A 15,805-nucleotide genomic window follows, 5' to 3' on the forward strand; every position below is an offset into this window, starting at 1 on the left:
GGTATTCTCCATATATTACTTAATCAGCTGGGGAACTATTAACAATAATGCCCAAATTGCTCTCCTATCCATACTGCCGGGCTCAATAGGTTCACAGAAAAAGGGATTGCTCAGGTTCAGCAAGAGCAGTCATGCCAAGCCATTGGCGTTCCACACAAATTCCTTCCATGACTGAGTGGCTTCAGGAAATGTCTCATCTGTGCCTTATGGAGGAATTAAGTGCAGAACATAATAGAGAATCTGAAAAATTTCTGTCGGTATGGCAACTGTGGATCGACTTTGAATCTTCTTCAGGGTTCCGAGCCCTGTTTTCTTAGTTGCTCACTCGCCACAGGGGTGAGACAGGTTATTAGAAGGTAGTAATCTGGATATTAAACACTCTCGGGGGTGGCCCTGGATTTCCCCCTCCCCTTTTTTCCCACTTCCCTCAACCAACAATCTACCCCTTAGTTTACCCATTCTTTTTTTTTTTTAACTTATTTAGAAATATTATTTATTTTTATTTATTTATTTTACCTTCTTGTTATACATGTTTTATAGGACCTGCGAGACCTTTTTGAGCTTTGTATGTTTTATAACCTATCCTATTGAAAATTTCAATAAAAACGGATTGAACTATATAGACTTAGAAACTGAATACAAACTCAACACATAACCCCAAGTAAATCTAATTTGGTTAGAACTGATATCTCACAACCATCTTAGGAGAAAGAGATGGGGAGCTTCAAATAGAAAAGAACAATTAACCAAGGTAACACTAGCTCTGTATTAGTGTACCTTGACACCACCGGAAGCTAGGGGTTTGACAGGAGGAACGCCCCAGCTCCCGAGTGGCTCAATAATACCGCTGCTGCAAGCGTACTGTGTCCCTGGCTCATCCCCACCTGCTTACATCAAAGCTCCTGGCTGCTTTGTGCCCCCACCGCTGTGCTGCCCCCGTTCTGCAGCAAAGCAGAAGACGGCGTCAGTGTCACCCTTACGCCGCTGTGTCACTGCGCGGCAGAGCTCCGTCCACTGACTCCTCCACTGGGGCTTGTGGCGGGGGCCCGCAGCAGACCCTCCCTGCCCATTTTTCCCTCCGCTGCTGTGTGACTGCCCTACGGAGCTCAGCTCAGTCACTCCTCTGCTGGGTATTCTGCCGGTGCCACTCCTCACACTCCCCTCCAGTGCTGTGTGACTCCTCTGCTGCTCGTTCTGCTGCTGACGCTCACCGCCACTGTGTTCCGCTGCTCCTGCTGCGTCACTTCCATGGGTTCAGCTGTCAGTGGGTCCGCAGCTGTGCCTTCACCCCTCCATGCTCAGGCAGTGTCTCCTCCATGGCCTCCAATTATACGAACAGTGCAGGAGGCTGCAAAGGGAAGAATGGCCAGCGGGGGATTTCAGTGGAGCCTACAGCCAACATTATCGCCACGGCATATGATGATGCCTACCCATTCTCCTGGCCAGCCAATCCTGCTCGGGGCCTTGGTTGGGGGGCATGTATCTTGAGTCCACCCATTTTGCTGGTTGCGTCAAGATACACTAATACCCACTAGCTCACTTATAATGCTACATAATGAATTAAATTCTTTTTTACTGAAGTGGCTTTTTAAGGGGCAAATAAGGACAGATGAATTTGGGTCAAAAGTGAGGACTGTCCCTCCAAAAGAAGTAAACTTGTGAGGTATGTAAATATAAAATACCATTGTTAGCTACTGATTATTAAAACAAAGGTGCCAGGTACTCTGTGAGCATTGTGCCCCTTTTGGTTTGCAATTTGGCAAAACATATATCAATGAGCCATGTTGTTGGACCCCTTTGTTGTAGTGATCAGTAGAGTTCCCAATTCTGCAATCTCAGGATGCTATCTTCTGACATGTCTCTGCTATGTGTAGATACTGCCAGGTAAGCTAACTTTAACTTTACTACATAATAATATAATAATAGTATGTTCTGTATAATTGTAGAGTGCTGTTAGTGTCAATAGGAGCAGTAAAGCAAGTATGTGCATGCTGACTATAAGCATGGAAAATACAGCACATGCTATGTAGACTGGCCTGGCTCTAGTGTGCACAGGGGCATTGCTAGAACCCCCAAAACAATGAGGGAGCTCAGTGACACAGCTCTATTGTAAGACTTTTGCCATGATCAAAGCATTTATCACAACTAAGTTTATCTAAATCATTGCCATGATCTGGTTCTGATTTGGAGTCTCAGTGTTGCAACTTGAGCAGACAGCATAGTCAGGGGAAGCCTGAGGTCAGTAACGGGAAGTATCAGTTTGCGATACAAAGGAGTAGGCACGTAGCGTAGTCAGAGAAAGCCAGAGGTCGGCGCACAGTTGTAGCAGTTTGTCTCAGAGGAGCAGGCAGGTGGAGTTTGGCTATAAGCTGGGAGGCACAATAATCAAGACATAAAGCAGTGGAACGGCTAGGCTTTCATAGCATGTCCAATTGGAAAGGGCTGTGAGATCTATAACCCCCTTATGCACTAAATGTGCCTAATGTAGTAATTAGATGATAGTTCTGGTGCTGCACCTTTGTTTCCATCCCCCCATTTAGCATGCAAGCAAGCCCAAGCGCAGTGCACTTATTCCTGTTGTGTCTTGTCTATTTAAATTGTTTCACTCATTTAATTTGTATACTTGCCCTACATATAATACTAGCTCTGCTAGAAGAAATGACAGTACTAAACCGATCTATTCTTGCATAATCTGTTAGGGGCTTTTTTTTAATCAACATTTACATGTTGCACAAGAAATGCTATATATTGAATAGCATGGTTTCCAGCAGTCACGATCATTGTGGGGCTGTCCAGCAAACTCGACTTCAAAACAGACAGTGTTTATGGTAATTGACCTGAAGAGCTATTCCTATGCTTTATGGGCAGAACTGGGCAGGAATTAAAAATGTTCAACCATTCGGTTTTCAAATGCTGGTAAGTATGTATAGGGGCTCCTGGTGCTTGAATAAAGTGTGGCCTCTCATAGGAACACAACACCCTATGCCCTCTTTGTTCCCCTTTTATCTCTTTTCTCCCTCTCTTTGGCCATTGGTTGCTGTCAGGTCAAAGTGGTGTGTAGAAGGTCAGCAGTGTTATTAGGGCAGCAGTGTCCTTGAAATGCACAGATGTAAGTGTTTTGTGTGGCGCTCCAGCTCTTTTTTCACAGTCAAGGCTGGAGGCAGGAATCTTCTGGCTATTGAATTGCTGCTGTCGGACTGTCACCTTTAAGCACATAAGCACTTGAAGGACGTCTGAACTACATCTCACCACTCTTATCTTGATTGTGGTATTTTGTTACTGTGGGTTTAGTTGCCCATTTTTGTGTTGACCAGGCCTTCGAATGGTAAACTTTGGTTTATTTTCTATTGGTTTTAATGTCTGTGCCTTTTTATATGTATGTGAGTGTATATATATTTACATATATGCTTCTTTGGATCTATTAGATTAAGGCTTCTTTCACATGAGCGCATATCAGCCGGCCATTTCACGGCTGGCTGATATGCGCTGTGATCTGATGCATTGGATTTCAATGCATCAGATCACATGGGCGTATTTGCGAGACGTAAAAACGCCTGGCCGGCCAATATAGTACCGGGCGTTTTTACACCGAGCCCAAAACATAGTTCTGGAACTATGTTTGGGCCGGAATACGTCGGGCGACTGCATGGGCTCCTATGGGAGATGGCCTGGTGAGGTCGGCGCATTTGCGCCAGCCTTACTAGGTCATATGAACGGGCGCACAAACGTTTGATTTGTGCGCCCATTCACCAGGTTTTTCGCCCCCAACATAGCGTATATCGGCCGGCCAATATGCACTCGTATGAAAGAAGCCTAAGACTGAGGAAGAACCCTAAAGGCCCGTTTACACGGGACGATTATCGTTAGGAGTTGTTCAAATCCCGGCGCTGCCTCTGGAGTTTGAACAATAGTCTTCCCATGTAAATGCATGCAGAAACTGAACAACTGAGCGAGAGTTGTTCAGTCGTTCAGTTTCTGCATACAGAAACCTGAATGACTAGCCGTTGAGAACTGAACAACTGCTGTTTAAACTTAATGACTGCCTGCTTACATTGAATGGAGGCAGGTGGGGGGGGGGGGGAGTGCGTTCCCTGGCCACCTCATCTCCATGCTGGCAGCGCTTTCAGCAATGCTAGCGATGCTCACTCCTGTGTAACAGCACAGAAGCGAACTTCACTGGGACGAGTGTCGGACATCGTTTGCCAGACAGTTCGTCCTGAGTAAATGGGGATTAAGTAGGTTTGAAAGCTCGCTATAACATCATATCTTTTGGCTAGCCATTAAATGGTGTCATATCTACAAGATTACTTTTTGAGAACTGTCATCTTTTGTGCTTTCTTTTCCTGCTTGAGGTGGAGTTACATAAAACAATACTCTGTTGCCAGCTGAGAGACAATGTAAAGCTGATAGAAATTACTTTGACCACTTTTGTTGATGTAGCTAAATGTACTATGATGGTCACTAAAATGCCACAAACCAAAATCCTGCATATGTAGACCTTTTCATATTTCAATAGAGACTTCATAAAGGAGTTTTTCAGATGAACACAATAGATGACCTATCGTTAGTATAGGTCTTTGGTGGCGAACCTATGGCATGCGTGCCAGGGAGAATGCACAGAGCCCTTTTTGTTGGCATGCGCACTGATGACTGCTCACCACAATAGGGATTACTGCTGCGGATTTTGACTGGAAATCAACCGCATATCCGCAGCTGATTTCATACTATGCGGCACTCCCTCTCACCTCCTCGGTTCCCAGCGACCTGGTCAGGTGAAGCACTGCTGGTCAGGTAAGCTGGTCAGGTGAGGCTACTGCAGGCGCTGACAGTGGGAAGCCTTCGGAGGAGGTGAGGGGGAGCGTTGCATAGTATGTAATCTGCTGTGGGTATGCGGCTGATTTCCAGTCAAAATCCACATCAATGGTGCTCCAGCTAGGAAAAAAACACAGGGCGTTCCTCCCTGTCTATTTTGAAGGGGCCCTGTTGTTTTCATGACAATAGAGGTAAAAATCATACGTCCTAATAAGCCCTGCCCCCTGAAATGTTTGCACTTTTCGAAGAATAAGTGGGTTTTTGGTTGCCGTTTGGGCACTGAGTCTCTACAAGGTTCACTATCATTGATATAGGTCATCAATAGCAGATAGATGGGGGTCCTCCATTTGGGACCTCTACTGATCAGCTGATAAGAGCTGCTGTCAGCCAGCTGGATAACTCATATTGCTATCTGGCAGTGGCCCGGTTTGGTATTGCAGTGTTCTACCACTGAAATGAATAGGAGAGAGCTGCAATACTAAGCTGGGTCTCTGCCTGATGGAAAGCGTTACAAGTTGAGATGAGCGAGCGTACTCACTAAGGCAAATTACTCGAGCGAGTATCGCCATTTTTGAGTACATGCCTGCTTGTCCGAAAAGATTCGGGGCCGGTGGGGGGCGGGGGGAGATCTCTCTCTCCCCCCTGCTCCCTCCTGCAACTCACTGCTCACCCTCGCCGGCCCCCAAATCTTTTCGGACGAGCAGGCATGTACTCGAAAATGGCGATACCCGCTCGAGTAATTTGCCTTAACGAGTACGCTCGCTCATCTCTAGTTACAAGCTTTCCAGCCAGCGAACAGCAGCTCTTATCAGCTAACAGGTGGGGCTGTGAGCAGTGGAGAACTGCTGATCTGCTATTGACCTAACGATAGATAATCAATAGTATTTTCCTGGAAAACCCTTTTAACTAACACCTGGCCACACTCTTTAAGAGTAAAAAAGTGAAAAAAAGAAAGTGATATGTGTGAAACTGGCGCAAAGCAGATTTGCTAATATTGGTGTATGTGAACAGGTGTATGTCTGTACAAAGAAGTAGAGCAGCAAGTGCTGTATCCCACGACAAGCTGGCAGTGGTTCTGCGCATTCACTATTGAAGCAGTCAGTGCAATACTCTCCACTCTGGGTGTTTCTACATCATACACATATACATCTGACAGTTGTCACTTTATATACAGTGCCATCTGTCCCCTTTAGGTCTGTTTCACATGTACTGGAATTTGCAGTGGTATTTTCCATGTGGAAAAATCCACACCAAAATCTGCATGTGTAATATGCCAATTTTAATGCGGAATTAAAAATGGCTTGATTCTGCTAGCAATTCTGCATCGAAATCTGCATTTAGATGCCGGTGTGGAATTTTGCGGCAACATATTCTGCTGCAAATTCAAGTATATGTGAAAGAGCCCATAGACTGCAATGTGAAAAAATGTATACTGTGTGCTATATAGTTTTTAGTATGGACTAATTCAGCAGAGTGTGAATTGCACCAGTGGCCCAACAGAAGCCAAAGACAGTGCTCCTCACTCAGCAGCAATGCAGTGCTCCTCACTCAGCAGCTGGAGGTGCTAGTGCTAGTGCAGTGTCTTCAGTCAGCAGTGCAGTGGGAGCAGCCAGTGACAAGAAGTGTTGTAAGACTCCTCATTCAGCAGCTGTATGTGCTAGTGCAGCGCTCCTTGGTCAGTGCAGTGCAGTGGAAGCAGCCAGTGACTGTTCAGTGCTTTCCCTTGTGAGGGAGGCATACAGTGCTGTGCTCCTCACCCAGCAGCTGGAGGTGCTAGCAGAGTGTCTTCAGTCAGTAGACAGCTGTGCAGTGGGAGCAGTCAGTGACAGTGCAGTGCTTTCCCCCTGTGAGGGAGGTATACAGTGCTGTGGTCCTCACCCAGCAGCTGGAGGTGCTAGTGCAGTGTCTTCAGTCAGTAGACAGCGGTGCAGTGGGAGCAGTCAGTGACCGTGCAGTGCTTTCCCTTGTGAGGGAGGCATATAGTGCTGTGCTCCTCACCCAGCAGCTGGAGGTGCTGGTGCAGTGTCTTCAGTCAGTAGACAGCTGTGCAGTGGGAGCAGTCAGTCACCGTGCAGTGCTTTCCCCTGTGAAGGAGGCTTACAGTGCTGTGCTCCTCACCCAGCAGCTGGAGGTGCTGGTGCAGTGTCTTCAGTCAGTAGACAGCTGTGCAGTGGGAGCAGTCAGTGACCGTGCAGTGCTTTCCCCTGTGAGGGAGGCATACAGTGCTGTGCTCCTCACCCAGCAGCTGGAGGTGCTAGTGCAGTGTCTTCAGTCAGTAGACAGCGGTGCAGTGGGAGCAGTCAGTCACCGTGCAGTGCTTTCCCCTGTGAAGGAGGCATACAGTGCTGTGCTCTTCACCCAGCAGCTGGAGGTGCTAGCGGAGTGTCTTCAGTCAGTAGACAGCTGTGCAGTGGGAGCAGTCAGTGACCGTGCAGTGCTTTCCTTTGTGAGGGAGGCATACAGTGCTGTGCTCCTCACCCAGCAGCTGGAGGTGCTAGTGCAGTGTCTTCGGTCGGTAGACAGCGGTGCAGTGGGAGCAGTCAGTCACCGTGCAGTGCTTTCCCCTGTGAAGGAGGCATACAGTGCTGTGCTCCTCACCCAGCAGCTGGAGGTGCTAGTGCAGTGTCTTCGGTCAGTAGACAGCTGTGCAGTGGGAGCAGTCAGTCACCGTGCAGTGCTTTCCTTTGTGAGGGAGGCATACAGTGCTGTGCTCCTCACCCAGCAGCTGGAGGTGCTAGTGCAGTGTCTTCGGTCAGTAGACAGTGGTGCCGTGGGAGCAGTCAGTGACGGGAAGTGTTGTGAGGCTCCTCAGACGTCCCGGGGAAGTTGCTGTGCGAGTAGCTGGGAGCAGCCATGTCCTGGTGTGAGTACAGCACTGACAGGGAGCTCCGGGTGAGGAGTGTCCCGCTGGGCACGCTCAAGTGGATGATCTCCGGCGGAGTGTTCCTGTACATGTGGTGAGTGCACAGCTGACATCGGTGTTATCTCCGCGCTTCCTACCAGCAGGTCGTCATATAATGTGCTACCTTCTCTCGGGGTCCATGAACTGCTAGCAGAGAGCAGCTCTGGCCCGGAGAAGCTGCATGGAGGCAGCAGAACGAATCCTACGCTTGTTTCCCATAAGTTTCTTCCAGCTGTCACTGCTGTGGTATCTCTACACTGTATGGCAATCTGTCCCAATCTGACCTGTGATATGTGCCGTTAAAGGGTTAGCTTCTGTATCTGCCGCAAGGGGATAGATTCTAACACACATAATGTATAATATACATTGCCTCACGTATAGCTTCTGATACGATAGAACTGATTGTTTTACAAAGACAGACATGATGATTGTCTTTTTCCATATAATACAGCCAGTAATGAGCCAATCTTTATGGCAGTGGAATCAAAATGACTAAATACAGGTGGTTTCACACCTGCACCCAGGATTCCGCTTTCCGGCTCTGTTGGGGGAGCAGGGAATCCCCGTGGCCAAACAACTCCATCTCAGGACAGAACCGAACAGTGCAGAACAGACCCCATTCAGTATAATGGGGGTCCCTTTAGTTTTCGCTCAGCTGCCCGGCTTTTGGAGGGAAGAAAAAGCACTTTATGCAGCGCTTTTTCTTCCGGTATTATAAGACGGTAATGTGGCTGCAGATGTGAAAGCGGCCTACCATCACTTGGAAGCCATTTGAGTTGTTCGAAAGAATGATTGCATGTTTTGGATTTTGATTGATCATCACCCAAAACAGAAACAAAGAAAAACTACTACACCTGAAGGAAGCCTTGCTGCCCCATTCACATCTGCAGCCCCAATTCTGGTCTATTTCCATTGTTTGGCTTCGCCTTTGATGTGATCCCCACACCTCCTCCCATCTCTCTTGACTACTGGATATATGGCAGTCATCAATCACTTGTTGGGCAGGGGAGGCAGGAGGAGAGCTCCCTTTCTGTTCTGGGTATGGCATTTTTTTCTGGCATTTTTCCTATAGGCTTCCCTTTTTATGGCAAATGCCAGGCAAAACACATGTTTTAAGAAAGTGTGTGCAAGAGGCCAAAACTAACAGTAGCTAAAGTTCACTATGGGCCTGCTCTACTTCCCAGGAGCCCAGATTCAGGAACAGATGACATATTACAGACGTATTTTTGATTTCTTGTGCTGTAGATCTCCTAGAGATTCCTCTCCTGAATACGGACTCCTAGGAAGTAAAGTCAGTGTTTTGTGGAGATTTGTAGTGTGCAACATGGTGTTCATGCTTTAATTCAAGATTTATGAATCTATGGTAACTTGACTTCAGGCGTTCTGCCTGAGTATAAATGTTACCTGAATTAATATACATTTACATATCAATGGAAGTAGATGCATTTGGATTTTTGTTACATTTACTTGCTTTTATATTGCATATACTGTCACTGTTCCTGGAGGGCCTGTTCTGTACAAACTGTATTTGCTTGTATTTAAAGGGGTATTCCCATTTTGACTTTTCTGATATGGGAAACCACTGCTTTATTTACCAGCCAGAACCTACGAAACAGACGAACTCAGGGAGTTATGGTAACAGTGTAGTGCACTGTGCTGCACTGTTTCTGTAGCTTCCATTCACTTCAGTAAGAGCTGTGGAAACACTGAAGTACTCTGCTGCTTCCATCAACTGGTCAGAAACAGCGAGCCAGGTTTTCCCATTTTGGGCATGAAAAGCCAAGATAGGAATATCCCTTTAAAGGGGTTACCCAGGTTAATTTTTGTTAAATTCCGGCCCCCCATGCCTAGAAACAATAACAGCGTATATACCTACCTCTCCTGACTCTCTGCAGCTTCAGCACCGTGGCTCTGTGCCGGGTGTATGTCGACTGTCTGCAGTCTGCCTGTTTACGAATGTCAATGGCTGCAGCAGATGATCACAGGTCTTAACGCTGGAACGCTGAGGTCTACAATTGGCTGTAGCACCCTGTGATGTCCCGTATACAGGCACACTGCAGCCTGTCATTATAGCATCATAAGGGAGAAAGGCTGATGCAACTCTTAGGGCTTATTCAGACGACTGTATATCAGTCGGGTTTTCACGCCGGCCGTTATACGGTGTCCCTCTCTACAGGGGGAGGAGGCTGGAAGAGCTGGGAGCAGTGTACTGAGCTCCCACCCCCTCTCCGCCCCTCACCACTATTTGCAATGGGAGGGTGAGACAGGGGCAGAGCTAAGTTCCAAAATTTAGCTCCACCCACTCCCATTGCAAATAGTGCCGAGGGGCGGAGAGGGGGCGGGAGCTCAGTGCACTACTCCAGCCTCCTCCCCCTGCAGTGAGGGACACCGTATATCTGCCAGGCGTGAAAACCCGGCCGATATACAGTCGTCTGAATAAGCCCTTTGGCTGGGTTCACAAGGGGCAGAAATAACGCAGAAATCTTGCGGAATTTCCGCAGCTGGACCGCACAGAAACTCCAAGAGATTTCCGCAGCTGAAGTCCCGAGACATTTTGTGCGGGTATTGAAAGCGACTTATTCCACTGTGGCCATCTTTCCTCATAGAGGGAAGAGAGTCAGTAGTTGAAACGACAATACAATTGACATGCCGGGGCTTTAAATTCCCCGCAACACATAAGTTTTAGCAAGGCTTGGCCGCAGCGGACTATCCGCAGCGTGTGGACGAGATTTTTGCAAATCTCGTCCATTTTGCTGCTTAGTCTCGGGCTTAAGACTACAGGTGGAATTTCCATGCAGAAAGTCTGCACGAAAATTCTGCGGCAATTCCGCCCAGTGTGAACCCAGCCTTATGGCTGTGGGGCTTCAGGAGAGGTGAATATAGGATCTCTCACTATTTGTAGGCATAGGACGCTGGCAGGGATCAGGGCTGTGGCACAAGCTTTCAGCAGATGTATGTGGGTGTTGGCTGCCTAAACCTTTTGTTTTCCTACAAAACTACCTATCAATTTGCTCAGCTCCTCCTGCTGTTTAACCTGCTGCCTGCACTTTGGACACCTTGGTTCAACTGACAGATTCCCTTTGAAGAGTTTCTGCTAGGATTAAAAACTATTCCCTAGTCACAGGACCAGGAACACTTTCAGATGGGTGGAAGTTGGACTGCTGGTACGCCACAGATCCCAATAACTGCATGAATGGAGAGGTGGCCAAGTATGAAACCCTCCTGTCTTCCATTCATTTCAATGGGACTGTCAGAGATAGTTTAGGACTTGAACTCAGCGATATCTGGCAGTCCCACTAAGATAAGTGGGGAAGCAGTGGCGCAACCCATTAAATGAAACCCCTTAACTTCAGGTATATTCTTCACCTAATAAAGGGTATGAGGTAATTCACCTCATATTTTTCTGTATGGATTCCTTCTCTAAAACTTTGTAAGAAATCCGCAGCTAAGCCTTGCTTTTCTACCGTGGAATTACATGCTGATTAAGCCCCTGTCTACAGGCAAAAAAAATCCACATGTGGAATCTCCAATGCGGATTCTATGCAGATCCGCATTAAGTAGTAACATATGACTTCTTTTTTTCTGCAATGTGGATTTAAAATTCGTGTTGGAAAAATCTTATGAAGAAAATGGCCCGATGTCCCAGTCAAGCTAATTACACTGCAGGATGCAGCTGTTAGTGCAAAAATCAATATTTGCTATACAGATTCTTAGAGGATAATCTGAGCTCAGGAGATTAACTCTCACCCCAACAACACTTAGGCTGGCTTCACACAAGCGTATGAGTTTTTATATTTGCACTATATTTGCCGGCTGGGTGCTTTTATACCATGGGAATACACCTGTGTGATCTGATGCATTGAATACCAATGCATCAGATGGTAGCGTATATCGGGCCGCCGTGAAAACGGCAGCCGATGTATGCTCGTGTGAATAAGCCCTTAGCGTGATCTAAGTAATCCATTTATTGATTGACAGGCAACAGCATTTATAGAGGCACATGCTTTGATTACAATAATTCAAATCTATTATAATTCATTTATTACCATTGGTCGATGAGACAAACCATATGAATATGCAAGATAAGGAATTTAACATCCAAATTGCTGAAGGAAAAGCAGTGCAAACGCAGTAGAATCCTACATAAATAACTTCTCCAAACACAAAAGTACTTTAATCATAAAAAATAAGTTGTTTAGAGAGAGACAGGAGAATGGGGTGCAATGACCCGAGACATTCAATCTAGAGCCTTGGAATGTTCTAATCATCAAGGTCCCTTATTATTCTTGTTAAAGGAAAAGTACAAAGCTTTAACACAGACTATATCATACAAAATGGAAGAAGCACACTATAAGGTATACAAGGAAAGGTGGACTCATATGCATTTCACTAAACAGCCAAGTCCACAGCTGCGGAATTCCACAGCAAAATTCGCAGGCCTAACTGCGGATTTTGATGTGGAATTGTACACAGGTTTTAGGCTATTTTCAATTCCACATCAAAATCTGCAAGTAGCCTGCAGATTTTGGTGCTGAATTTATCGCAGCTTGTGGTGGGTCGTGCGACCTATTCTGTCCCGTGTGAAAGCTCCGTAAGAGACTAAAGGTATATTTAGACACAAAGATGAACGCTCAAAAGATGGCATTTAAAGGATCATTTTTGCATAAACTACTACTTGGTACTAATGCTTATTAGAACCAATTAGTAGCATGTGAGCCCTTGGGAGCTGTATTCAGGGAACAGAACTCCTGCTGTTCTCTGAATACATTCCCTTTGTTCTGCCAGAGGGGCTGACAACTGAGACAATGTAATCAGCTGTAATCAGCGCTCCCCGGGGAGAACACAGCCTATGGTCCTTCTAACTGATACCCATCGTTTAGCAAAAAAAAGTGAAAGATGGGCACATTTACACGCAAAGATTATTGCTCAAAAGATGGCTTTTGAGCAAATTTTGAGCGATAATTGTTCTGTCCAAATGGGCCTTTAATTTTCCACAGTTTTTAGTATACTAACTAAACTTGGCATGCAACAATTGTAAGTTTCTGTCATTCACAAGCATACACAATTATACACACACTAACAATTTGTTCATGTGTCAAACAGACTAATCACATGAAGTTCCATTTGCGCGCACAACATATTGATGTGTAAGGGATTAGTGCATTAAAAATAGAATTAGGAAGCTGGGATTTGACAGTCTGTTTCCTGTGGTGAATGCTGCTTCTTCTTTCTTCTGAGTTCAGTGTGAATAGGTGTCTGTAAGAACATTAAAACAAATAATAAAGGCTACATTAACCTGCACAGCAATAGGAAGTCAGCCCTCACTGAGATGATTTCCTTTACAGCAAAGACTGAGTAATTATACACCATAAGCAACTAAGACCCCTGTGATAGTGTCTGCTGTCTGTTTTGGAGCCATGTCAGAAGCTTCACTATTTATTATGTAGGTCTATATTAAACGGGTTGTCCAGGTGTTACATGATTTTACAAAATAGACCCAAATATGTTAAAACAGTGGTTAGCAGCTGTGCTGAGCATAAGTGTGCCCTAGACATCCAGCAGAATCTGTTCCCCACCCTAAATGATTGAGGTCATAGGAAGACTGTAGATGACCATGGCACATCACTTGACTGGTCTTTCTGCATTTTGGCCCCTTGTCTCCTCTCCAGGGGTGGTTGCATGCAGAGCCTGTTTACGGCTTACAGGCCTGAGCATACGTCACTTTGTTGTGCGGACTTCCTGAAGATCCCACACAGACCATCCTATTCGGATACCTTCTGATTACCTGCTGCAGGGACCCGGGCCTAGCCCTACGCAGGATGTAATTCCTCCATCTCCCCTGTATGGTCCTTCCACTGTGACCGGGGGTGGTCAGGGATTGGTCCTAGCCGTGGCCTATAGGCCTATACTTCTGCCGCCTTGGCAGTACTGCCTACACAGAGCTCTCGCACTATCTGCATCCGCGGGAGTCATCAGCTCACTTATCAAAGGTGAGGATGCCTGACCATAGAGCCTAGCGGGAATCCTCCCTGGTACCCCACTCAAATCCACATCCTGCTCGAAGTAAAGAGTGCCCCGGGACCTAGCTATGGCGGGGTAGGCCCAACCTCTGATCACATCAGCAGAGCGGACCGTTGGAGACTCCACATTCTCTGCACCCACTAGACAGCCCCACTCACCTGTCGCTAAAGCGGAGGCTACTTTTCATCCTTTTGCAGGGCATCTCCTTGTTCCCCCACTTGGACCGAGTTCTGCACTCTGTGGACACGAGCCCTGCATTGAAAAAGGAGTCTCCCTCATGTCTGGAGGACTCAGGAGAGAATTGGAGCTGCTCACAGCTATCTGTGGGTCCCACACATCACAGTTCTGTTATTCACAAAATAAGATCTACCTTGGGTAACATAGTTACATCTACTACAGATATTGCTAACAAATTTCAAGCTTACTATGACACCTTATACAATTTAGCAAATAATGACCCTATAAATTCAACACACACAATACCTCCTTCTGATGATACCCTCTTAAATTCCTTAACACTACCTAAACTAGCCGAAGAAGATAAACTTCACCTACTTCAACCGTTTATAGCTACTGAAGTAACAAAGGTCCTCTCAACTATCCCAAATGGGAAAAGCCCAGGCCTAGATGGATATCTCATGGGTTTTTATAAGAAATTTTCTAATGCCAGCTTCCACTATTTGTTAAACTATGTAACTTCCTGTTAGCAGGCGCACAACTCCCCAAGCAAATTTTGAAAGAACTCTCCTGGGCACTGATTACCACTGGTCAAAGCGCTCCATAAAAATAAACTGGCTTCACATCAGCCCTATTACAAAAGGTTAAAATTTAGTTATGCAAAAGACTCGCCTTAATGCCTCTTAACCCATTAAGGACCAAGCACTGTAAATTTACAGCGCTTGGTTCCGGGCTTACAGCCCAGCCATATGTAAAATTATGGCGGTGATTAAAGCCTCCTGCTTCTGCAATCAATCAGAAGCAGATCAGGTTGTTAGCTGTTAGTCACTGTTTATAATCTGGAGGAGGAGGGAGAAGTGGGTATTAAGCCCGTCTGCCTTCTCCTTTCTCTAGTACACAGCGCTTATTGAGCACTGTGTACTAAAAAGTGAAAATGGAAGTATAACTTCCACTACGCAAGCCCGGAGGGCATGTGACTGCCGGAATTTCCTGCTACAGCAGAGCTGCAGGGTCCCAGCAGACCCTGATCAGCTCTGCCAGTGACTAATGTTACTACGGGGGATGTTTCTCCCTGTAACTGGGGCTCCTATAGATAGTAAAAAGAATAATTACATACATAAGTGAAAAAAAAATTACAGAATAACACAACAGTATATACATAAGAAAGAAAATAACCCCAAGCCGACGCCAACCAAAACCGTCGCTATATGCGCTTTATAATCCAAAACAATACATATTATATATCAAAATGTCCAAAACAAAATGAGGAACCCATTCCCATACTTTATTTTAGCGTAAATATACAAATTTTAAAAAAATGACTATAAATGTTTAAAAAAAATCATTTTTTTAGCTTTTTACCCCCAATAAAACTAAAAAACTGAAAAAAAGTCAGTGAAAAAGATATTTTAAAAATAGCTCTATATGTCATGGGAAAAAAACACAGCAAAAATAATTTTGGTAGCTAAAGGAAAAAAATAGGGCAGTAAAACTACCATATGGCTACAATCCCTAAAAAGTGTCCAGTCCTTAAGGTACCACACAGCCTGGTCCTTAAAGGGTAAAACGACCCCTATATCTCCTGCATCATTAACCCCTCTCTATTAGCTAATAAACCCTTAAAAACATCCTGTGCTTGGAATAAACTGAACTCCTTAACACTACATGATATTCTCAAGGGCACTAAAACTACTAATCAAGATCAAGTTAAAACTCTTTTGCAACACTTCCCGCTTAATTTCGTGGAGACATTGGATATTTTGAATTCTATTAGGAGATTCCAAAACTTATTCCAAAATAAACTGAGATAGGCCGCCTGCACACGAGCGTTCCGGATTCCACTCGCGGATTTTCACGCGCGTATGGTACCTAAATGTGCTTGCGGATAGGTGC

At 45.7% G+C, this 15,805-nt stretch overlaps 1 protein-coding gene across 3 annotated transcripts in view; it reads left to right on the forward strand.

The window, feature by feature from the left end:
* The first annotated feature begins 2,762 nt into the window (after positions 1-2,762).
* P2RX7 (purinergic receptor P2X 7) overlaps positions 2,763-15,805 on the forward strand; it is a 54,285-nt gene continuing 41,242 nt past the window's right edge. For 2 of the 3 annotated variants that reach the window (XM_066603268.1, XM_066603270.1), the window contains exon 1: positions 7,466-7,769. In XM_066603268.1, the coding sequence (XP_066459365.1) occupies positions 7,666-7,769 (104 nt within the window). In that variant the 5' untranslated portion in view covers positions 7,466-7,665. Of the gene's footprint in view, positions 2,917-7,465; positions 7,770-15,805 lie in introns of those variants that run through there. The other variant, XM_066603269.1, reaches the window with a different exon arrangement.

This window comes from Eleutherodactylus coqui, chromosome 5 (assembly GCF_035609145.1).
Source record: "Eleutherodactylus coqui strain aEleCoq1 chromosome 5, aEleCoq1.hap1, whole genome shotgun sequence".
Classification (NCBI taxonomy): domain Eukaryota; kingdom Metazoa; phylum Chordata; class Amphibia; order Anura; family Eleutherodactylidae; genus Eleutherodactylus; species Eleutherodactylus coqui.